General features: G+C 43.3%; 1 protein-coding gene across 1 annotated transcript; it reads right to left on the reverse strand.

The window, feature by feature from the left end:
• Positions 1-6,950: 6,950 nt before the first annotated feature.
• MMACHC (metabolism of cobalamin associated C) lies at positions 6,951-13,058 on the reverse strand. The gene is made up of 4 exons (XM_032192664.1): positions 12,987-13,058; positions 10,133-10,327; positions 9,649-9,801; positions 6,951-9,195 (listed from the first exon to the last, which is right to left on the reverse strand). The coding sequence occupies exons 1-4, from the start codon at positions 13,056-13,058 to the stop codon at positions 8,899-8,901; spliced, it is 717 nt and encodes a 238-aa protein (XP_032048555.1). The 3' UTR covers positions 6,951-8,898.
• Between the last annotated feature and the right edge of the window lie 11,167 nt (positions 13,059-24,225).

The following is a 24,225-nucleotide window of genomic DNA, read 5'->3' on the forward strand; positions in this document are numbered from 1 at the left end:
CTCCGTGTATTGGTCTTATGTAGTCAAAAAGCTGAAAGAGCACTTCCATTTTGCTGGTCAGTAGTAGTCAGATTCATTCACTGGAATGTAAAACCTGAGTTGATCTCTGTAGAGGGGACAATGGGAACAATAACATGAGCTGTGGTGTAGTCCTCTGGTTCAGTAACACAACTTTTAAATAGCAGTAAAGATTGCTAGTTAAAAGCTTGGTTTATTGAGCTGTCTGTAGATAACTCAATTCCTGAAGTTCTTCTACCACTCCATTAGAGTGGAGGTACTAACACTTCAGTTCTCATGTTACAGTAGTGAAGTTCTTATTAGAAGAAGTCTTTGAATATAGGTAGAGGAACATGACTAGATCAGATTCTATCACACTTCAGCAACTTTAGTAATAATGCAGTGTCCAGATCATAAAACACAAACATGACTGAAGGCTAGGTGTGTTTTCATACATAGTATAAACTTGTTTCTGCATCTATTTTAGTTAAAACTGATTGCATATGCAAACCTTCTAGGAACCTTAACATCCAGTTTGAAAACTCCAGAGAAGACTTTGCTTTCTGGAAAGCAAAATTCCTTGGATACATGAGATTAATCCCTAATCTCTCACATTATATGGAGTGGGAGTCTTGGGAGGATTGAGAAGATGCCAGTTGATAAGACTTTGAGCTGATGGATAAGATCAAAAGGGTGGCACTATAAACCATGGTACTCTGATCTTGTTCAGCCTTGCCTTTCATCTTTGTACTATAAATGATTATGTACATACTGTGAAACTCAAAACATATGGCCATGGCCCTAAGTTACATTGTAGCTGTGTAGCTTCATGGTTACAGGTGCCTTGTAATGAAGTCCTGACCTTCAGATTTGGGGAAGGCTCTGTGGTAGAAGTATGTTAGAGCTTTGTGAGCTTTAAATTAAACTTCACAGGTTCATAAACTTTAAAGTATAAATGCCTAAAAGCCTGCCTTTAACTCCTGAAGCAGTAAACAGGTTCTATCCTGTTAAAGTGAATAGTAGCAAAGTTGAGGCCTGGGGCTATTTAGATGAGTCAAGAGTGAATGTCACATGCTTGAGTAGTAAACCTGTGAAGTGTGTGTGTGTGGGGGGAAACAGGATTCTTGCAGAAGGCTTACTGCACTAAATATTTAAAAAAAGTTAATCTATTGGCCTTACTTAACTCTAACATCTATTCCTGAGGATGTGTGGAAGTGATGCTTAGTTAAAAATCATTTTGCTTAGTGATTAAAATCCATGTTCTTCTCATGAAGATAACAAATGAGGTTAACATCCTGGGGTTGTTGGATAATGAGCAGGAGTGTCAAGATGCTTCCAGGCACTGAGTAAACCTTTGCAAATAAGCCCATGATTATATGGGAATTGCACATAAATAACTGATAGGATTCAAGATAAGTGAACAAATACTAATGTGATGTGGTTGAACATGAAGCTATCTGGTATCAAACTTTCTTATCCTAGCAAATGAAAAGGAGGAAAGTCAGGGCTAGTCTAATGTAAAACTTACTTTAGTTGAAGCTTGCTACATTCACTTTGAAATGTCACAAATGATAACAGCAGTTCCTGGGAGTTCTCTGTGTGGTCTACTCCAGTGGAATGTGCATCTCTTCCTGCTGTGACTAAAGTGTTTTCTGCTGTTACTTAGAAGTGAAATTGGACCTGTGGTCAAGTGCTGGAAGGGGCTGACCGGGGTGGTATGGAGTCCCCATGCCTGGAGGTATTTCAGAGATGTGTGGATGTGGCACTGGGAGCCATGCTCTAGTGATGGCACACGGCAGGTCAGGTCGATGGTTGGGCTTGATGATCTTGAAGGTCTTTCCAATTTAAGTGCTTCTACGCTTGCCATTACATAATCCAGTGCTATATGAAGTCCTGGGGGCGTGACAAATGCCCAGACTAAGAGCCTTTGTGTTAATAACTACGTTCTGCACCTCACCGTGACACAAAGAGCCTTTCATGGCTCCATTTGCTGTATCATTTGAAAGCTAAAATCGCATTGTGGAGGGGACAGACTCGCTGGGTGCAATTTTGCTCACGGTGCTCCCTCCGTGGAGGCAGAGGGAGCCCTCGGCAGGCAGAAGCCGCCGGCTCCTTGCGGCCGCTCTTCCTCCCTCAGGCGGCGGCCCCGCTCCTGCGCCGCCCGCGCTTTTCTGAGGGCGGGCGCCCGGGGCCTCATGGCGGCGGGCGGGCGTCGTGAGGCGGGGAGGGGAGCGGGATCGGGATCGCCTCCGCGGGAGGTCGTGTGGGGAAATCCCGTGAAATGCCCCCCTGCGATCTGCGTAGCTCGCTCCTCTGGTGGTTACGGGCTGCGTTAGGTACGGAACTTGCTTTGAATTGCTTTGAATTCCAGTCATGTGGAGACTCGGGTTCTGACGGGAAGATTTTATTAACCTGTGCTGGTTACCCTCCCTGCTAACGTGGTTACATATTTGCTTCTGCTTTTAATGGTCTCTGATACTGTACTAAAGTGTAGTTATAAATACCTCCCATCTTCAGGTGTACCAGTAGCAGAGTAGTTATTTGCATGTGTTAATTTCCCTATTTTGAAAAGTGAGTAGTTAACCTCAGTGGCTACCTAATTAGCTATTATTTTTAAATCCGTGACAGAGAAAAACATTTCATTTGTAATTGGTCTGTTGCCATTCACTTTAGTTGGCAAACTAAGACAATACAAAGTGTGTATTTAAACATCATAGTGACTCGCCAGACAATGATGACAAGCAGAAGCTCAAAAAAGCCAGAAACAAAATACCAGTGGGGCAGGAACTTGTGTTATACATTTACTGCTATTATACATTTGCACCAAATGCATAACTGAGGGAACTAATGCAATTAAATTTATTAATTCTTTGGCCATGTGACATGTTCATGGGAGCACTTAATACACTGACATTTTAATGTCTCTGAGTGTGCACCACATAAAATGGTGGTCAGACCTGAACTTCTCCAAATCAGGAAGAGTCGAAGTTTGTTTCTGTGCTCAAACTCAGTATTGTTTCAGATGTAGCTCGGAATTTCCGTCAGACATCTACTGACAATATAATGAAGTTAGCTGTATTTCAATGTATTTATGTTCTTGTTCTTGAGGGCTGAATTGTGCACCACTTTTCAACAAGAATAACATCTGTGCAAGAGCACCAACAAGGATTTTTTTGGTATATGTAATTCTATATGTTTTTAAATTAGATATATAGAGCATATTTTTTATATTCAGCATACGGAACCTAACCTTTACTAGGTTTTGTATGTTTTAATGTGTATGTTATTTCAAAATTACTAATTATTTATTTTCAGATGTATATAATAAGGAAAAGATATTTTGATATCTAAAGAATTAGTATCTGGTTATAAAATGAGTTTCACACTGTTTTTGAAAAATACTCTCTTTAAAAGTTACTAAATTTAAAAAGTATTTTTTTTAACAAGTGCTCCAGCATTTTTTTCAGGCATTTGATGAATTTTTTTATCAGTTACTCCAACAAATCAATATGGTTCAAAGAACATAAAAGCCAGTAGGTTCTGTCTCATCGGTATTGCAAAACGATGCACTTTGGTTAGAAAATTATGTTTACAAAAGCCCCAAGATTGTACCATTTAGTAATATACACCAAAACAACAGTTTTGTAAAGATTCTGTTAAAATACTTGGGTTTTATCATAGTAGTAATTAGAAAAATGTTCTCTATAAGGTGTTCAGCAAGTCTGATGTTCAGTATTATATCACAGTCTGTATAAATACATATCCTGAAGTATCTCAATCGACAGATAAGCTACAGAGGAGTTAAAACAAACTTTCTTGGTTCTTCTTTGCAAAGGGAAAAATGAAGTGGCTGCAGTTCACTGCCGCTATCTAACCAGTACCAGTAGGAATACAGTACATTTAGACATCAGTTCAGAAACTGTGCTAAAGCTGTCATGGTCTTTTTTGGATCCAAATTAATAGCACCTAATACACACTGCGCTAGGAAATCAAAAAAAATACCTGTTTTTAATCATGAGTACATTAGCTTCTACTTTTAATATTATAAGATAAAACATAGATTTTTCCCTTTAAAGTACAGTTAGAACTGAATTTGCTTTGGTGGTCAAGTCTGTGTTTATCTCTCAGGTCACTAGTCAGTGTCTTCTCCTCTAATATAGACATAATTTAAACACCTCACAAAATATGAGTATGATATTACAGACACTAATGGGTAAGTGCTAGTGAAGAACATAATAAAAACGTATAAAACACTTTTAATACAATCAAAATATGAACTAACACAGTTTTATAATGCGAACAACCAGGGGCTGTAGATAAATGTATTGATAAATACTGAAAAATATGTTCATAGTCTATGTAGAATCAGCACTTTACAGGCCAAAGTCTGTGCAAGTGGAAGGTCTCTGTAATCATACAGCTGATCTGTGCTGTGCACTCGGGTGGCTGCAGGAAAGCAGGTTGCCATCACACTGTGAATTGTTTGCTTTGTTTCCTCACAAGCGGAGTGCCTGTGGTAAGCTCCTCTCACCACACCTAGTGATGGGTTTGGGCTTCAATGTGAAACTTGGCTCTTTTACCTGAAACTTAAGTCATTAAATATATCATGGGACATGTGATTGAGTTCATAATGGTTCTGTGCAAGATACCACTTGACCATGTATCTATACGAAGTCTTTCTTTAATAATACATCTGTACTGCCCTCTGAAACTGATATTCCATTAGGATCATGTTCTGTATTCTATAGCAACGTATGTTTGAAGTATATGCACTGACAAATAAGATTTACGTCCTTTGTCAGGAGAAAGAAGAGTCTTTGATCTACAATTAATAAAAATTAATGTAATTTAAAGGTAAAACTTAATCAAATTCACTTTTCACAAATACAGGGTGAATTTCACTTTTATTCCAGTAATTTTTGATTTTTTTAGAAGAGCTTGTTAAAAAGTTTAAAGTAACAGGGAATGATTCAGACTAGTCGTAACAATACTGGAAAAAATGTTATGACATGCAATGAGAATTTAAACTATTTTTTCTAAAAGAAATTACTTTTCATGAAAAAAAGCAAACTAACATTTCAGCATGAATTTAAGGTTGTGTGAGGTACTTTTCAACCCAGACATCCTACTCCCACTCCAGTTTTAATTTAGCTACAGGAAGTTGCCCATCTGATGCTTTGTTTTGCATGAGAAAAAAACACAGGGTAACTTAGTTTAGAGGTGCATGATTTCTAGAAGCTTTAGAGACTTAAAGAAATTTTGAAAGAGAATTAGAATTTTTTTAGGAAGTATTTTGGGAAAATAAATACCTTCAGTTATTAAGAATAAAATTTTGCTCAATGAATTATCTATGAGCATCCACAAAATAAATAAAATGAGAAATGTAATTGTGGATATGTCAGTGAATGGTACTTGTGTATTTTTTCAGGCTATTTTTGTCTGACACACTAGCACTGCAAAACAGCAAACCATCCATGGTCTCCATAATTTAGAGGAAGACCCATCCTGTTCACAGAAGAAAATAAAGCAACATAAGGAAGTTCATACCCCAGTCAAACACATGTGTTCTTGCACCAGTGAGATCAAAGATGAGTAATTGGTGTAACTGGTAGGAAAAAAAAAAAAAAAAAAACAGGCCCTCAAGGGTTTTTCCCTTTCTGAACAATAATCACAATGGTTGCTTGTCACCAGATTAGATAGTACTTTGCACCTGATCAGTATTTTCTGTCCCATCTTTAATCTTAATATGAATCTCAGTTCTTTTTTAAGAAGTAAAAAGGAAAGTGTCACAGAAGGAAGGGTTAAATGATAAGTGTTAGAGGTATGAAAACATCACAGAACTGTTATTTCCCCAGAAAATCTTTTATGAGCTTGAAATATATGGAATGTCTTGCTAAAACGCAATTCAAATTGAAATGGTTTCTAATTTTCCTTACTACTCAACTCTTGCATACTCACCCTACCAGTTATATTGAGGAAAAAAATAGTACATAATAAATGTTTAAGAACTAGGATTTAGTGAAAATGTCTATAAAATGTAAAATATAGTAGCCAAACTACTAATCTACCCAAAGATTTGCAATTACTTCTATACTTGCAATTGCCTAAGATAAGGATGTCTTCATGATGCCTCAGGATCCAAGAATGATCCATTCTGACCATGTCTGGTCTTGTCTCAAGAAATGAGAAGTTAAACAGGTTCTCAAACTCTACTTTTATAAGACAAAGACCAGTAAGGAAAGCAAACTACTAGCTGCAGCTGTGGCGATTAGTGACCTGACTAAAAGAAAGTATATACATGTATGCTATATATATACCAACTCTGACATAACTGTACTGCTAGGAGCACAAAGAACACAGATTTGCCTTTATCTGAGTCAGTGTTCATGTGGTTTAACAAATAAGAATTTCAGTAATTGCAGGTATTACTTTGAAGTTACTGAGAGAAAACCCCTGAAGCATGAGTTATGTATTGCTGGACACCTTGAACTTTTGTTACTGCTAGAATAGAGGAAGAAAATCAAAGTGCCTCGTCATGTGCTTGTTGTTAAATAATCTTGCTCAAATGACCTACTGAAGATAAACATCTTTAGACTTAGTTCCTACTACATTGTATGTTTTATGTTTCGGTATCCCAGGCGCTTTATCCTTTATCCTGCCTTAATAGTTTACAAGCTTCTGCTAAGATCACAAAGTTTTTCTTTTGTTTTCAGATGCTGGCTTTTGTGTGTCCTAGGTAGATCAATACTTTCAGTATGTTAAAAACATGGTGATCAATTTTCACTTTAACATCCGCTCTCCACAAGTTAATCATTGCCTAGCTTAAATAAAAATACTCAGTTCTCAGGATTACTTACAAATTTATTGTACATTTTATTAACCAAAATATCATATGAAGAGAAATAAATTACAAAAATTGTAATGAAATGACTATGGTAATGTTTAAGGTGTGAACTAAAACAAAATATTGAGTATTTGTAAGAAATCAACCACCAATTTTACTTTAAATCGTCATGTAAAAAGAAGAAATCCAATTCTATTTTGTATTTATCATTCTAAGAGAATCAGTACTTTGTAATGATTCTTTGAAGTTCTGGAAGGTTAATCAACACTTCAACCAGAAGTAATTCTATAATGAACAGAATTTAAACAATTTTATTATTTTAAACAGTAATTTAAACAATTATTTTGGCTGACTTAAAAATCACAGTACCACTATCACACAGTAAGGCAGCTGCATGCCTTAGCCAGTTGCGGTGAACAAAGCATGGGAAGTAACAAGCATATTTTTGTAGCAGCAAATACACTGAACAGTTGGTGATCACATGCTCACTACTTTGTTTAGAGAAAAGCAAACTTATTATGCTGAATCTTGATTTTGCTGATTTAGTATATACTCTGGAATATTGTTATCAAGCAGCAATTTACTAGTAGGGCAACTTTAGTGTTTGGGTCTCCAAAAGGGATGAAGAACTACAACACAGAAAGGCTCAGTTCTGCAAAGTGAGTAGTTCTCTATAATTATCAGGGAAAGGGAAAAAAGTGCTTAGCAGTTTGCAACATTGCACTACAGTCAAGTAACAGAACTTCCATAAAACATTCTTTTAATTTATTATAATGTATTATTTTAATGAGGTGTGAGCCTCAAAGTGCATCCTAAAAGGTTAATTCCCAAACTCCCCTGCTACTGTGAACAAATTTAAGAGAACAGTCATCTGAAGAAGATGGTTCCCTCTGAAGCTGTATTAACCAGCAATATATGTGTACAAAATGTGAAAGTCATTAATATTTCCCCCCTTTTTATCTGCTTGTCTCTGAGTGCAACAATGCTTTGTGTAGCGGCTTTCAGATGTGTGCAAGTTTATGATCTCCTTCATATAGAAACTACAACAGGAAACTAGAGTTTTAAAACTGTGATGTTGCTGGCATAGCACTGGAAAATATGTTAAATTCAAGACTCATCTACCTTAGGAAAAGGTCATGAGAACTGACTTTTTCAGCTAGTTATCTTAATGTGAGTAAAAATTGCACTCATAGCCATTATTCAGTATCTTTTCCAGGATTTTAGTAGGCTGCTGTATGGTAAGTGCTTCAAAATTGACCTAAAGGCTCCACCTTGTTCTGAGAAGCTGACCCTGAATGAAGAGGAAATGTATCAGACCCAAGCTACGACCTTTACACTGTCCCTTTCCCTTTCATAACTACTGTGAAAAAGGAGGCTGCTGTTGGCTATGTTTGCTCACTTCTGCTTCATGCACAGGACCATGCCACTCAATGAAACTATTTCTGGAGAATTTTCTTTCCAGGTTAAGGAATTCAGAAAAATTAAAATTAAACTAATTTAACTAAATTAAGCCAGGTTCATTACAAGTGAAGGAATGTAGATTTTTTTTCTGAGGACTGAACATGTATTCTCTAGGGAAAGTTATGACAGGGTAAAAAAATCCTGGATACATCTAAAATATCTGCACTGAGTTCAGACCAAAAGAAATTATTTCAAAACACAATGAATAAAATTAACTTTTTCACTCTTATACAGAATAAAACCAAAATATTAGGAAAGAAAATTCTTGAGAAAAACTCTTCTAATGAGCACCATGAGTTTCCCAACTGCCAGGGTTTCTGAACTTTGCCCAACGACTAGTGGGTATCTTAACCAAAGTCCCCAAAATACCTACCAACTCAGCAGCAGGGAACAGACCGTTTCCACCTTCCTCAAGACCTTCAGAGCTACAATGCAGTGCTCCCTCTAAACTCTGAGAAGCTGAGGTTTGGACTGAGACACCGTTTGCAATACTTGAATTTGCACTCTGTATCAGCACACCTTCCTCCTCAGCACCACGGAAAAGCAGGTGCTGGGGATTACACTCTGCTCGTGCCCAGCCCCTTCCTGGAACTGTTTTACTCTGTGAGCCGTGTCAGCCCTAGCAGCCTGAATCTCTCTGCTGGGGGAGTGGCAAAGTAAGCCTTCTGCTCCTCCGAGTACCTTTCCTTCACTTCAATTATGTCCCTGTAGCGGCCGTCCTGCCAGTGGAAATTGAACTGCTCCAGCAATTCAGTTCTCTTCTCCTCTGTGCTCACACAGTCCGCAGGGGCAGACTGTTGCAGGAAGGGGACCTGAATATCTGGGAACAGGAGGAGACCTCGGATAGCAAACCAACCGCCGTATTTGGGATGAATACACACACCATAGATCTTCTGGAAGTAAAAAAGAAAGACCTAGCATGTTTCACATGGTCTCTAGTAATAGTTGGAGTTCAAACATCAAGTTTTGATGCAATTTCTCACAGTCCCAGTGTCCTGTTGGAGTGGTATAAAGGCAAGAAAGGAAAGCTCTTTCCTGAACATTTGGCACTGCATTCCCATTTTCCTATGCCCCCACACACACCATACGGTAATGTGGAGAGAGGTCTCTTTTTGAATCTAAAATAGAAATTAACCACAGTACATATGTATATATTTTCTATTCATAATGGTACAACCAACAGGTCTTTTACACTGAACTTTATTCTCCTAAGAAGGCTAAAGAGATCAAGATATTTTCCTCTTTTTATCTGCAGGAAGAACTAGTGGGTAAAAAAATGTACAATTCAGTGATTCCATTTGGAGTGTTTTTTTTTTTTTTCTTCCCAGATTGTGATTTTGCCTCACCTTTCTCCCCCAAGGATCAAGCTTCACATCCTTTCTCTGGTAGTAATATGCAGCACCAGCAACGTGGGCAGCTGTTTGTGCCAGGAACTTGGGCTTTCGGCTCGGCAGGATCTCATAATCAAAGATGATATCCACCTTCTGGTCAGGGAATTTCTGTGAAAAGACAAAAACATCAGCCCAAACTCATGGGAAAAGACTTGCTGCTACAGAAATGCTACATCCTAGCAAATCAGGCACCGTGAGACACCTGTAAATTTCCACATCCTGCTACTGGAATCTTATCAGCGTGCTGGTGGCCTTGGATTTTCAAACCGTGACTGTAAAGCGCTCTACATAGCAACACGTAATGGCAGAGACAGAATATGAATAATGCTTCATCCTTCTAAGGAGGAAATGCAGGGACCTGGAAGGCTTTCTACTGCTCAATCCGCCTGTTTGGTTATATGCTGCAGTAGTAGAAAGAGTCAATATTTTGGGCTCTTACCTCCTTCACACCTGACAAATGATGAGAAACACACTGATCCACGGGATCCCGGATTATTTTTAACCGTTCTTTCTTCACAAAAGGTTTAAGGGCTTTGTCAAACATCGAAGGTGTGCTGAGGACAACGAAGGCCAGTGTGTCATCTGGGTAGGGGAGATGAAAGGCTGGCTGGAGAACAGCATTGTACCATCCAACCTTTGGCAAAGAAAAACAAATCTCCATTAAAACAGGGACTTTTGCTAGTGGGCATGCAGGAATTTAAAATGCTAGAAAGAAGTGTCGCCACCTTCATTTGCAACCCAGATAGGCAGCCTGCCAAGTGCCTTCCATTCAAACCAGGTTCCTTTGCATACTGGGATTTAGAGTTTCTGAAAGGTGTACTTGATGTGAGAGATAAGAGTGATCTCCTCAAGACTGTCCTTTTTCCAGCTCTGCTCATAGAGGGAAGTACCAGCAGCCAGCCGTGCCAATGCAAATCAGATGTTTGGGCTCAGATAAGCTTTAACAGTTGTTTTCTCTGCTTCTCCCTTGGATCCTTCCCTAGACAAGTTTCCTACTCCTTGTATTGCTTCTTAGTAGGAGTTAGTCAGGTCACAGCCCCGCTGTCACCTGAAACCTCAGCAATCTGATTGAACATGACTCACTTTCACAGCAAGTGCCTGTTGTGCCAGTAGAAGGAGGTTCATTATGAATTAAAACCCTGCACACATCTCTCCCTGCCTGTAACAAAAAACTCACAGAGCCTTTATGCCAGAAAAGCAGACCTCGATGAATAGACAAATATTCAGAAGACCTCAAAGGGCTTTTAACTGCAGGAGACCATGCAGGAAATAAAGCACGGACTACAGGTTATAATCACCTCAAGAGCTGAGGCATCTGAAGTCTTTCTCTGCGTAAAAGCAGTGTACTGGAGTGAGGTGGTGCAAGGCACAACTAGCTGTGTCACAGGAGGGGCATCCAGCTGTCACTGACACAGCATAAAGCTGAAAGTGGCATGCTCTGAAATCTTCCCTCTATCAGTTCCATGCTCTTTTACAAGAGAGCATTCACTCCTCAGTCATTCCTGGTGCAGAGCCATTCGCTGGAGTTCACTGACTGAAAGTAAAGTCATTGTAAGATCCTCTAATCTGTCCCTGCGCTACTTTGTGCCTTCTGGTTTTGCTGATCAGTTGATTCTTGTGATGCCTCTCACTGGTTGGAAAAAGTCTATCGTTTTGTGAGTTTATTTCTTATTTTTTGTTTAAATTTTCTGTCTCAGCCAGGAAGAAACTGGTACTTCTGTGCTCATATGACAAGTTGCTTGATACACTGCTTCAGCAGGAAACATTTCTGTGTGAAAATGAAGGACGTGAAGCTCCTAGCGGTGCTACAATCCCTCAGAACATCAGCTGTAGCGCATGGATTGTGACATAGCCACATTCTGAAGCTGGTTTCCAGGGCAGGATATAATGCAGTCCAGAAATGAGGAGTTGAGCCAGGGCAGCAGGAGGACACGACCGGGAGGACAGGGACACGACCAGCAACTGCCGAACACGCGGAGGTAATGACTGAAAGCCTCGCGCTCCACCACTAATGTATTGCACAATAACATCAGTCTTTGTGTGGGTTATAACTCCCACTCTCCTGGGATGCCCTAAGGACCAAGTCTAACACTCAGAAGGGTGCCTGGTGTAACTCTAGTATTTAGCCTGGAGGCACGAAGTACTGGTCACCTCTAGGTATCACTGAAATGAATGTGAAAGTCACTTTAGAGGTGACAGCAGCAGCCAGACTTACACATACGTAAGCAGGAGTAAACTCAGTTTACCATAAAGCTGCATTCTTACGTCAGCCCAAAGTGTAATCAGTTTTGTAGCTCTTGTTTAAGACGCTCAATTGAGCTGCTAAAGAAATTACAGAGATGTGAATCTAAGGTTTGCTAATTTCCCGTTTTACAGCAGCCAGTACACCAGGGCAAGCTGCAAGAAAATTAAATCTAGAAAGGCCCAGTGCCGTAAGCTTTCCCTCTGGCAGCTGCAGCCTTTTTTTTGGTCTGGGTTCTGCCTGTAATTCTGCGGCCATGTTTTGGGAAAACAGTATTAAATTCTCCTCCACGTTTTGGACATTTCCTTTCTCTCGGAGCCTCACTCCCCTTTACTTGGTGTCAGATAACGAATGCACCACGGAAGATACCATTATTTCAGGTGGTAAATACGACTTTCCCTGAGGAGGGGAAGGTCGTGTTTATTCTAGATAGATTATCGTTTTTTCATTGAAGGTCTCTCTCCTGCTATATTAATGCTGACAACACAACCTTGTATGGCCGAGTGACACAGAGGGGTGACGACCTGTCACCCTGAAAACCCAACCACCACGGGTGAGTAGGATGAGGCAGGAGCAGCGACCTTTTACAGCCGGCTCAGCTGGCTGAGGAAACAAAGCGCTGTTTGGTTTCATAACGGTGCGAGAGGCTCGAAGGATTTCTAAGAGGCGAAGAGGGCTTTGTGTGTTCACGAAGGAGCAGCCCAGCCGCGGAGCACACGAGGGGCCGAGGTTATCGCCCAGACACGGCGCCGGCTGCGCCTTCGGGTTAAATTTTAAACCTGCCGACAGGACTTCAGCCCCCCGCGGCCACAAATCCCATAATTTAACCCCCGGCCCTCTACGGGCGGGCAGCCCCTGACCCAGCCGGGCCCTTCCCTCAGCGCCCCCAGCCCCCTGCCCTTCCTCCCCCCCCCCCCCATCTCCTCCTCCTCCTCCTCCCGGCTCCCGGGCTGGCGGCGCCCCCTGCCGTCGCCCAGCCGCCGCCCGCTGACGTCACCGGCGATGACGTCACGGCGGGCGCCCCCTCCTCCTCCCCGCGTGACGTCAGGACCTTGAAGGCGTGCACCTCGAAGCCGAAGGGGCCCAGCGCGCCGCGGAGCCGCTCCGCCACGCGGCCCTCCATGCCGCCCGCCGCGCGGGGCATCACGGGAACGGTAGTTCTGGCCGCCCTCCGGGGAGCCCCCGGCGCCGTGTCTCCTAGGAGACGGCCCCTCCCCTCAAAGCACCATGGGAGTTGTAGTGCGCGCCTCCATCCCCCGCCGCGCTGGGTTACCCGGAGCGGACTCCATGTCCCAGCGGGCTCCGCGCGCGGGGCGGGGCGGGGGCTCCGTGTCCTACTGGCGGCGGGGTTGCCGCCTCAGCGGGGTCCCGCCATTTTTAAGCGGTGTGCGGCATTGCCTCTGGGCACGGGTAGTTTTCCTCACAGTCGCACCGTGTGCCCACCCGTGCTATAACACGCTGCATTGTGCGCTGCTTTTTCATCGTGCGCTGTTTGAAAGCGCCCCGTCCCTGTGTGTGTGAACGGTGATCACTAAAACATAACAAAGCCTCCACGTTAAACTTTCCCTGTCTGAAAGCGTAGCGGCTCCCTACAACCTGTCAGCACATTTCCCACATCAGAGACCAAGCCTCAGATTTGGACCTTTTTACTGTAACCTTTATAGCAGCTTGCCATAATCTTTATGGTTAGTTCTCCTGCAACCTTTTCCCACTGTTAATCCTGAGTTCTGTGAAGTGTCAGGACATCAGACCTGCCAGTTCTTTGGGACAGAACTGCTTCAGATTTACAAATTTCCTTCTTTCTGGAGTTCCCTTTACCTTCTAGAATCCCAAGAGCTGTTTATTATTGTATCCATGCCCTCTGTAAGAGGAGGACGGAAGGATCGCATCTGTGTTTAGATTTTTTTTTATCTATTCTTCCTGTATTTCTAGCTTCTGAAGTTGAACCAGCTTACTGTGTTCTTTCCTGGGCTAAGTTATTCTCATACGAAATCTGTTCCTGCCTTTCCCCTCAGATCATCAATTAAGTCTGTGAATTGACTGAGCAGGAGTAGGACTTCCAGCAGCTAGATAATAAGCTAGAAGGTAGTGAAGGTAAAGGCACTGCAACTGAAGCAGTATGGAATGCTACAAAATCTGTAAACCTCTTACATAGATCACTTCTTGTCTAGGTTGCTGAAATCCCACTGAAGAAACAGCAGCCTGTGAGTATAGCCTGGCACAATGCAGTTCCATCTCTGTGCTAAACAAGTGAGCGCAACGCAGAGCGCAATGCAATATACAAGGCAGAAAGGGCTTTTTGAATTTGTGATTTCTCCTTTTGCCTTTTCTTCAGTGATCTGAAACTCTGAGAAGTACATCTGCTTCTCAGGAGAGGAAATGGACAGTGGAAAACAAAATTAAAGTGATTTTCCAGAGGTCCGTGACCAACCTTGGTTTCGAGTTGGGTGTCCTCACATGAAGTCCTTTGCTGAAGCCCTTTTAACTCACAATATTTAGTCAACTCACCAAGTTGTCTTTGTAGGTGCAGATATTAGTTCAGATATTTGAATTCTTAATGTGCATCTTGCCTACTTTTCTATCCAAATATATTGTCTGTCCCAGTTGGAACAGGAGGACAGGGCTTCTGCAGTCTGCAGAGCATGCAGCATGGTGGCAGAGGGGAATTCATGTGTTAGTGCTGTGCTCTGCCTGTCAGGGGACAACTTTGAAACCATCTTACTGGGTGTTCCTTGATCCTATTCCTATTCCTTGTGTCCCAGCACTTGAAGGGCTAGGTTGGGACCTGAACACCTCCTGCCTTTCCCATTTGCTGTTACAGAGGACATTCTGTGATTGGCACTCACAGTAGTGTGGAGGCCTTGCCAAGGAGGACAGAGGGGTTGAAATGTGAGTGCCGTAACTAGCAATTGCTTCACTAACTCTGTGGGGATTGTTCATCTCATCTGCATCCCAGATCTAAGAGCTTTGTAGATTCAGGGCTAGTGCAGGGAAGGTATTCAAAGAAAACCTGTAACTTATCACCCTTTCTTTAAGCAGCAAAAAGCTACAAAATAATGACTGTTTGAAGAAAGAGTTGGAGCAACTGCAGCCTAAAGTCAGTGAGTGTTGTCGTGTTCTGCTCCTGGCAGTGGTCTGAAATCTGAATCTGAGCTTCACAACTTCTTACTGCCCAAATGGTCTACCAGAACCAGCCCTCAGTAGGAAGCACTGCAATGTTTTAGTTGAGAATCTCTGTTCCTGACAATGAAACCAGAGAATGGCAGTGAACAGACAGCCCTTGAGGAGAAGTAGAGAAGGATACACAGGGCTGGTGATTTGTGACTCCCTGCTGTGCTCTGGGAGAGCTGTGGGAGGACAAAATGCAGCTTGCCTGCACCCTTGAATCCATCCCTTGCCTTGGGAGAGCTGTGGGTGGATATAGTTTTGTAAGGTTTCGCAAGGTTTTGCCTGGCAACAGAGACAGAAAATCAAATACAGAATTTAGTATAGCCTTGGCCTTTTTCTTGGTCTGCTTGAAGTCAGGTTGCTTTGCTGCACAGATCAACTACAGGAAGAACTACTGAACCAGATGTCTACAACTGGTAAAATGAAGAGAAGTCCAAGTTGATACTACAAAGTACACTGCTTTACAGTCATGCCTTCCATCCAAAATGTAGCACTGGACCATTTGATGGCCTGTGGCAGACCTACTGTTGGGATGAGCTAGTTTGCAAGTGGGATCTGTGGAGAAGAACTGAGTATTGAAACTTATCTATGGAGAGTTTACTGTAAATAGTAGCCAGGCTGAAAACGCTGCTGCTGCCTGCAGAAGAAGCATTTTTATTAAATGCTGTAGTACTAGCAGCAGGCTGTGACTGAGAAAGCCAGTGTGCAAGGTGTTCTACAGGTAACTTTCTTGCTTAACAAGCTTGCTGAAACAGCAAGAAGAAGCCTTCCCTTTCCATTGTTGAATGATGGAGGGCAGTTAAAGAGGCGTGCCTTCAGAACATGTATAACTGGGGAAAAAATAAACATTTGTGTGTACTCTGATACAACAGTTCCTGCTGCAGCCACAGTGAAGTAGGTATTGTTGCAGAAGTGGATGACCTTTGAAAAAGGAAGAAACAGAAAGACTTGATGGGAGAAGAATAGGGAAAGGACAGCTGGGGGTAGGGGTTGAAATGAGAGTAGGGCCAACAGTTGGACTGTATCTTTTGCACCAAGCAGCAGGTTGCTGTTCTGGAAACCTCCTGCTGCAGGAGGATACTTGCTCAGCCAGGGCTTGAAATTTGCTTTCCCAGGGCAGATGAAGGCATGCTCTTAAATTCTTTGTAAAGTGATCACTATGGGCAGAACACTGCTTTTCTACATGTAGCAAAGCTCAGGATGGAAGCGTGGAGCACCCAGCAGAAGCTTGGCAGATTTTGACGTGGCAAATTTGTGCTTGCCATGAAAACTGCTGCAGGGGCAAGTGGAGCTCTGGGGTTTGAAGGAGAGTAACGGGAGCTGCAGGAGTGTGTCACAGGAGGGTGCTACTGGCTGGCTGTTCACAGCTAGCAGCTAGCTCTCACAGGGCCTGCGCTGGCAAGCTGAGAGATGAAGGGGACTGAGCTCTCATCATATTGTTCTTGTTCGCTGTCTTTCCATATACTGTCCTTTGTACCTGCCTGGATAGAGTGTTTATCTTGTGGGCACAATTAATTTCCACAGAACTATTTTTGCTGATGCTGAAGGTGGTAGATTTGTCAGCCTTGCGAGGGAAGGTCTTCCTGAACTGGCAAAGCTTGAAGCAGGGATGGATGAAGTGTCTGCCCTGTCCTGGAGAGGACCTCTGGCTAGGTGCAGGCAATGTGTTTGGTCCTGGGGCAGCTAGTGAAGGGGATGAAATGTCAGACTGTCACCAACACAGGCATTTGTGTGCTGAGAGTTAGCACCTTCAGCTAATTCCCTGTGGGTGTTGTGAGTGAGTACCTGCTGTTCCCTTCCTGGCTGTCCTTGGAACCGAGCTGACAGGCTCTGAGTTAGCTCCCTGCTTCCCTGAGCCACCTGATCCTCCCAAGTGTTGCTGCCTCCTTCCCAAACCCTCTGTCAGGGCAGTGGGTGACTCCAGATGCTCTTCTGGTTGCTAGTTAGGCAGGATCTGACGTTTTGCTGAAATGGCAGCCAGAAGAGGTGCTCATATGAATTGCCTACACGCTAACTTTTTCCCAGCTCTCCAGCCCCCCTTCACTTTCCTTTCTCACCATGCTCTGCTGCTGGGAACTAGATTTGTTCGTGCCTCTAAGCCCTGCTAGCTTGGCTCTGCCCTGCTCCCTGGAGAGAAGAGACGTCGGAGCTTCCTTGCTGAGGACCCTTAGATCTTTCTGGCTCTGTCTCACTGTATCCTTCTCTGTCCAACCCCAGCTGCCCTGGGATAGCTGCCAGATGGCCTAACTCTCACAGGTTTAGCTGGAGGTTCCTGTCACTGTCCCCAGCCTCTGCTTTCCCATAGAGCCCCGTGTAACAGTGAAACAGCATCCAGAGAACATGCATCAGGCCTCAGGGGGAAAGCAGCAATGTCCTTTTGAGGTGTCCTGGGCACAGATGTGTGTGTCTATATATATATTTATTTATTAGGAAAACCACAGCCACCCATTCATCTCCCTCAGGCTAGTGCTGACACCACATGGGCCACAGCACGACTTTTTGTCATCATGAACTGCTCACACAGCACACAGAAGGATCTTTCATCCCCTGTGTTCTCCGAAACAGTAAATAAATATCACCAAGCCCCAACGTTGTATTGCCTATAACATAAGGGATTTTCCTTCTGCTTCCCATCCAGAGCCCTTGAAGCCTTTTCTGACCTGGTTAAGGGACCGTTGCCCTGCATTAGGCAGGGACACAAGGCAGACAGTCACACTAATTGTTTGAAGGCTCAGGGCAGTTTCGTGCCTGAAATGGAGTTAAAGGGTATCTTAATTCCTTGTCTGCTCTTCTGATCTTTCTCACTCTTGTCCACAGGCATATTAATGTCTGTCTTTGTTAGTAGGGAAGTACGCCGAGCGTGGAGGTCAGCACAGCTCTATTATTATTAGATTTTCTTCAATAAAGGGTATTGTGTCAGCTTGGTGAGATGTTTCCAATAACAGAACTTCACTGCAGTTCTATATAATTACATATTGATTCCCTGTATCTCTAGAAAAGCCTAAGGCCTTCCCTGATGGTGTCACACTCCTGCCTACTGTCAGGCTATGATGGGGCTTTGCTGTCAATATCAGCATCAAATGTGCCCACTCCTCTGCTTTTTCCTGCACTGCCTCGTGAGCTTCTGCCACTGAAGTTGTGCTGTAAATCCGATCAGGGAGCCTAACCAGTGCATCACTGTGGTTTTATTTATTTATTATTTTTTAAAATTATTATTATTTTAAGTGGTGTGTTTCACAGTGTTGCTGCAGGAAAAAAATTGTGCTGGCACAAGTGAGATGACAGGGCTAGGTGGGGAGGCAGATGTGCTGCTGCGTGGCACGGATTTGGCAGAAATCCTGTCAAAGATGTTCTCTCACCATCTCTACCCCCAGCAATAGTTGTTCCAATAGGCTAAGCTTAAGGACTTGTTAGTGCTATCCTCCTGTTCTTGAAGGAGGTACCACTCACTGAGCCTGTGCGGAAGGGCAGAGGTTGTTGGAGTGACGAATAGTTGCTGTGTCAGTGGCATTTTGGGATGTGGTATTCCAGCTTCCTCTTGGTTTATAGATCTGATGGTCAGGACAGGTGTCCCGTTGTCCCTTTCCAACACAGACCTGCCCCTGCACTGGGAGGGTTTGGCATTGTGGCTGTGGCTTTGAGCAGAAATGAGCTGGCCTTTCTTCATGGATTAATCCTGCACCATTTAGTGTTGGTTGGGTGTCAAAGGCATATGAAATCCAGTGCCTGAATGAGGTTTGTGTGTCATGGGACCTCCTACCTTATGCCACTGCTTGAATTCCTGAAAGAATAAATAAAATGATATTAAATAAGAAAACAGCAGTTTTTCCATGAGGTCAGAGGTACCACAAAAGGTGGTGGAGGCTTAGGCTCGGCAACTTCACTCCTGAACTTTTGACCTAACCTGTTGGTTGCTTCATTTCTTTTAGAGAGAAGCAGGAACTTGTTGAGAGAGGCAGAGTGTTTTTCTCCATCTCTGGGTGAGGATTTCTACCTCAGGGTTCAATCTCAAAGGCGTCAGCTCCCATAAAGCTTCTAGCACCACAGAGTGCCTGAAGGTAATTAGTGAAGTGTGGCTGGTTCCTGTGCCCTCAGGATGTGAAGAGCCTAGCTAGGTTTTCCACAATAATGCAAACAGTAGAGCCTGCAGAACCTATTTATGTGTACTGCTCAGGCCACGCCAGAGTTCATACTGATAATTTGATCAGAGACACTTGCTGTGCCCAGTTTTTCTGCTCGGGGTGAGTAAAAGGCATGTAAAGGTGTGAAGGCAGTAGGATTTGGAGCTCTTAGGCCGCAGTTAAAACTTTGCTCTGAGAGCACTATTGCTATGCCAACAACAGAGTTAATGTGTGTGTGCCTGCCTGTTCTTTCATCCTCCCCCCCTGTCTGGTGTCAGGGTAATGTAAAGCTGCATGTGAGGGCCAATTATGATACTTATCACTTCCCCTGACAGAGCCAAGATACCCCTTTTTAATGTGGCTCCATCTTTGTTTTGGTGCTGACACGCAGCCAGCCAGATTAGGAAGGTGAAAACTGCTCACTTCAAGAAGGCTCATCTCGCAGCCTCCTTATCCTTTTGGATTTCTGCCTTGCTTTTAGGATATAAAAACCCCTTGTGTTTGCATTAACACTTAGCATTAAAGGAAATCGGGAACAAAGGGCTAATGTTCCTTTAAAAGAAAAAATTCATGCCCTACTTTAGTAAGATGCTTAAGATTCTTGTGAATGGAGGCTGTAAGGCATATTAAACTGCCCTGTATTCTGTTCTCCCAATTCACAAATCCTGCTGATTCAGACTTTACCAGCAAACCTGCTACAATTAACTGCTTTGTAGGTGCCATTGGAACATGTCAGGTTGTTGTTGGGACAACTCCTGAGGAGCCTTCGTGTCCCATTAAGGGGTTAAGTTCTTCTCTTTAACATTTTATTCCGAGGCATCTGCCAGGTATGGGCTCCTATATAGATCTTTGCCAAACAAAAGCCAATGCAGTACCCTTCGTTTAACAAGAGCCTACTTATCTGTCACTTAGCCTTAGCAGTAAATATTTATATCATAGCAGCATCAGAAACCTGACCAATGTGACAGCAGGAACACCCAGGAGCTGTCTTGACACACGGGCACCTATTTTAATTTGAACTTGGATAGCTTGTGAGGATGCTTTTTGGTATGTCTCTGTTTCAGCAGGAGGGGAATGAGGATGTTTTTGTATTAGAATTTCATGAATTGCAGTCCACAATGGACCAGCAGTGCTGGAGAGTCTGGACACAGGCTGTCATTTGTTCTTAGGGCTGGTATATGGGGTAAGGAGTCTGGGAAGGCCAATTCCTTGTTCTGATGCTGTAGATTGTAAAGATATTTCCACACTGTTTTGTGAGCTGGGGGAGAGTGATGCTGGAAAAGAGAATAGAAATATGCCAAAGCAAATGACCTCAGCAGTGACCTGTCTAACAGCCTGCCTGAACTAAATCTGCATGACCTTTAATGTTAATTGAAAGATGCCCTCTTTACTACAGGGAGCAAACAAAGCATGTGAAGAATATTGACTTCCCTAAGCTGGCAAGCTCTTCTTCTGGGCTTGGTTGGTTTCTTGGACTTACCAGAACTGGAAACTAGCAGATGTGGGGCAGGCCTAAGGGAGGCAACTCAAGGAAGAGAAAGACATTTTGATAACAGTCCACAGACCTGCTTAGTCTCCCTAACTCTACCTAAACTGTTCATGTTCTTTAGCTTAGACCTATACCCTGCACATTTACAGCACAGCTCTGTGTATTCTCGTCTCTCACCCCAGGTGACACACTGCTGGAGGGCCTGATTCCTGGCGCATCGATCTCCTTTTGCACTGCCTGCTGGCTTGCAGAGGGAGAGATGCTGTGCTGCCTGTTTGCAGTGTGTGGGGGGTTCCCCCAAGGTCAGAGAATTCCCAGCTGCAGCCTTTTGCTTCAGCCCTCTCCCCTCTCATGGGGTGGGATATATGATCCTGTCTTCTGACCTCCCACTCGCTGAGCCAGAACAAATTGAGAGATTTTTGTGTGCTGCCTCTACTAATGCCTTCAAATGCTTTTTTCCAAAATATATTGCAAATTTTGGATTAGATTGGGTCTTTTTTAAATGGGATTCACCGATTGTGCCATTTAGGGAGACTGTGCATAGCAGGAACAGTACAGACATGGACTGATCTTAGATTTACCCAGATTTACCCTGTCTGACAAGCCCCAATATGGAATAACTGACTTGACAGGTGCTGGCAAATTCCTTCCACTTCTGTGTCTCAAAACAGGCTCAGAAATCTTATTCTCTGAACAGAAACTTCCATGAACACCATAAAGGAGGGGTTGCCGGGTTTGTTTTATGTGAAGAAATTGCAATAGTGGGGAGAAAAAAAAAAATAAGGGCCTTGTGAAATTTCTTAATATGGTTTTAATATTTTTTTCCCACATTTTCTTCTGAGATAATTTAATTTATTATTGCTGGCTCGTGAATGAGAAGGGAAGAGACGAAAGGATGGCACTTCAAAAAGCCTTAGAGGATGGGGAGAGGAGAGAACTGCCTATTTAAGGGTGAAAGCTGTCTTCTAGCACATGGGACAATGCCGGAGACAGAAGATCTGTGGCATTCGCTTTGATGTGTACTTCTCAGTCAATACAAAGGACCTGGGGATGTGGCACAGATTTAGGAATCCTGCAAAGGGGACACAGCAGAGCTTGGTTAGGACTGCTCTGAAGAGCAGGCAGAGAATGGTGGTGCTGGTCTGAGAGCAGCAGCTGTAGTCATCGAGTGGGGGCTTGAGCACAGACCGAGACTGGACACAGAGGCAGAGGCTGCTCCTGTGATCTTCATCTCAGTCTATGAACTGTGGCTTTTGCTTTGAAGGTTAATCTGAGATCAGTTAGTTTTCCCTCCTCAGGGAACAGCTGCTTCCCAGAGTTTGACTCTGCCTCTTGTAGCGGATCTGAATGTGTGAACAGCCATTAGCAGATCATGGTCAGGGCATGAAGGCCTGCTTGGATGGCTTGAATGCAAGTGAACAATTCTCTGTCACTCGGTGTGGGCCACCAGGTGAGACTCCAAAACAAAGGGAGCTGTTTTCCCAGTGCTTCTCTCAGCCCTTTTTGAAAAAAAAAAAAAAAAAAAAAGAGGTTCTGCTAGCCAGCCACAAATAACCTTGTGCACAATTCCACCTAAAAGCCCTGACCTTTAAATAAAAAAGGAGGTGAAAACTCTTATCCTTCACCCGAGCTCATCAGTAAGGAAATGGAAGAAATGATCAGGCTTGATCCCTTTGGGCGATCAGATGGCATAGCCAGGGTCAGCAGAAAGGAAAACTGCTAATTTTGCAGTGGTCTCCAGCAAAACCCTTCTCAGCCTGAATCAAATGAATCCCTCAGTCTGGCTGGAAGGCATGCTCCAGAAACCATGGGCCTTGTCTTGTGCCAAGCAGAACCTATAATTTAGCATTGAGAGCTTCTGTTACTCGGATATAACAGCGAGATTATGAAGAAAATACCAAGGAGGCCTAGCTGCTCATCCCTCTCCTTGCAGCTCCGGGGAAAGACCAGCGTGAAGGAAACACTTTCATGCTTGCGAGAGCCGTTCTGTGGCAACTGATGTGTCTAATTTCAGAGCAAAAGTACTTCTGAAGGAGAGAGGATTAAAACAGGGGAGGGGAGAAGTTCCCCTGCGGGAGATTGTCAACAGATGTTCCATTATAGTTCAAAGAGCGTTAGCAAAAGGCTTCTGCTGCAGGGATGTATTAATTCTGGGCAGTTCATCACAGGGAGACCTGTTTTATGGCTGGGAGGATACCTCTGGTAACTCACTTAGCTCTTGCTTTATTTGAACTGTGGGTGGGGGATTGGGTCTACCTGTAAACAGAGCGGGAGCCGAACAGTAGGAACACAAACACGCGTATTTTCTTGCAGCTGTGACCACTGCCCGTCTGATCAAGATCATGCTGGTTTTGTGGTTCAGGGAGTTATTTGGCTGATGGGTCTTTCAAAAGGAAAATTATTGCAGAGGAACTGAGGCTAACCATTGTTCAACTGCTAGTGCATGAGAAGCAGACCTGCGTCGAGGATGCCTTTCAAGTGCGTTTATTAGCCAGGAAGTGGGAATAACTACACAGAAGGCTGTGCAGGCTGCCTTGCAGATAAGTACATTGATCCCTTTGTCTTCAAAATGCACAAATCTATCAAGTTTGACACTGTCTAGTGTCCTCTTTCTGTTTCCTTCATATAATAGTTAATGATTGCTTATAAAAGCCTATTGATGCTACAGAATCTGATCGGCACAGGATCTAGTTTGCAACCAATCCCCAGCCAAAATGGAAAAGTCCTCTTCTGGGCAGATGAATGCTTTGCTTTCTGTGACTGGTCTGAAGTTGTGCTTAGCGTAAGAGCTGATTTTCCTCAGATCTGTGAGGAAACAGCACTGGTATGTAGAAGTGTCTTCATTCAAACGTGATTGGATGGAGAATTTTGAAAATCTTGATCATCTTTCAAAATTCTGGGGAATGAAACACACAAACAAACAAACCACAAACAGTGCTGGAGGCCTAACACTGACAGAGACTTTTGTTAGCAGTCATGGTCCTCCAGCTTTGCCTATCACTTGGCGACATATCAGTAGGGCCACATATTTGGCTCTTCCATGGCTGGGAAATGCATGACTTCTTTTTTCTTTGTGGGCGATGGGAGGGAAGATTGGAGAGAAGATCCCTATCTCGCTTTCTGCTATGCAATAATGCCGAGGTAGCAATTAGACGTGAGCATCCCTGGCAGAAGCTCAGGAGGTACAATAAGAAAAAACTTTCCCTCTTCTCCCTTGAGAAATCTGTATTTTTACAGAATTGAATATAGTCATAGGAAATTGAATATGCATAATTTGGAGACATGCAGCCTCCTGTTTCCTTCCTAGGTATCTGGAAAATGGCAATAGGCATTTTCTAATAACCTCATGGGGTTATTGGTCCTACCAGTTCCACATGCTGCCTTGCCCACTCCAGAGCTTCTCATAGAGGTTTCTCTGCCTCTGTGCACACTGTAGCCTTGTGTACAGACTTGCAGTGTGACTTGGTGAAGATACACATTGTCGAAACTAAATTAGGAGAAAGGAGGACAAC

The sequence above is a fragment of the Aythya fuligula genome, chromosome 8 (genome assembly GCF_009819795.1).
Source record: "Aythya fuligula isolate bAytFul2 chromosome 8, bAytFul2.pri, whole genome shotgun sequence".
Classification (NCBI taxonomy): Eukaryota; Metazoa; Chordata; class Aves; order Anseriformes; family Anatidae; genus Aythya; species Aythya fuligula.

Bases quoted from the DNA above. Each gene is read 5' to 3' on its own strand.
- MMACHC (XM_032192664.1), bottom strand. From the start codon at position 13,058: ATGGAGGGCCGCGTGGCGGAGCGGCTCCGCGGCGCGCTGGGCCCCTTC. The intron at 9,802-10,132 runs GTAAGAGCCCAA...GTCTTTTCACAG, and splicing joins ATTTGTCAGGTGTGAAGGAG to AAATTCCCTGACCAGAAGGT. The intron at 9,196-9,648 runs GTGAGGCAAAAT...TTTTACTTCCAG, and splicing joins TTGATCCTTGGGGGAGAAAG to AAGATCTATGGTGTGTGTAT.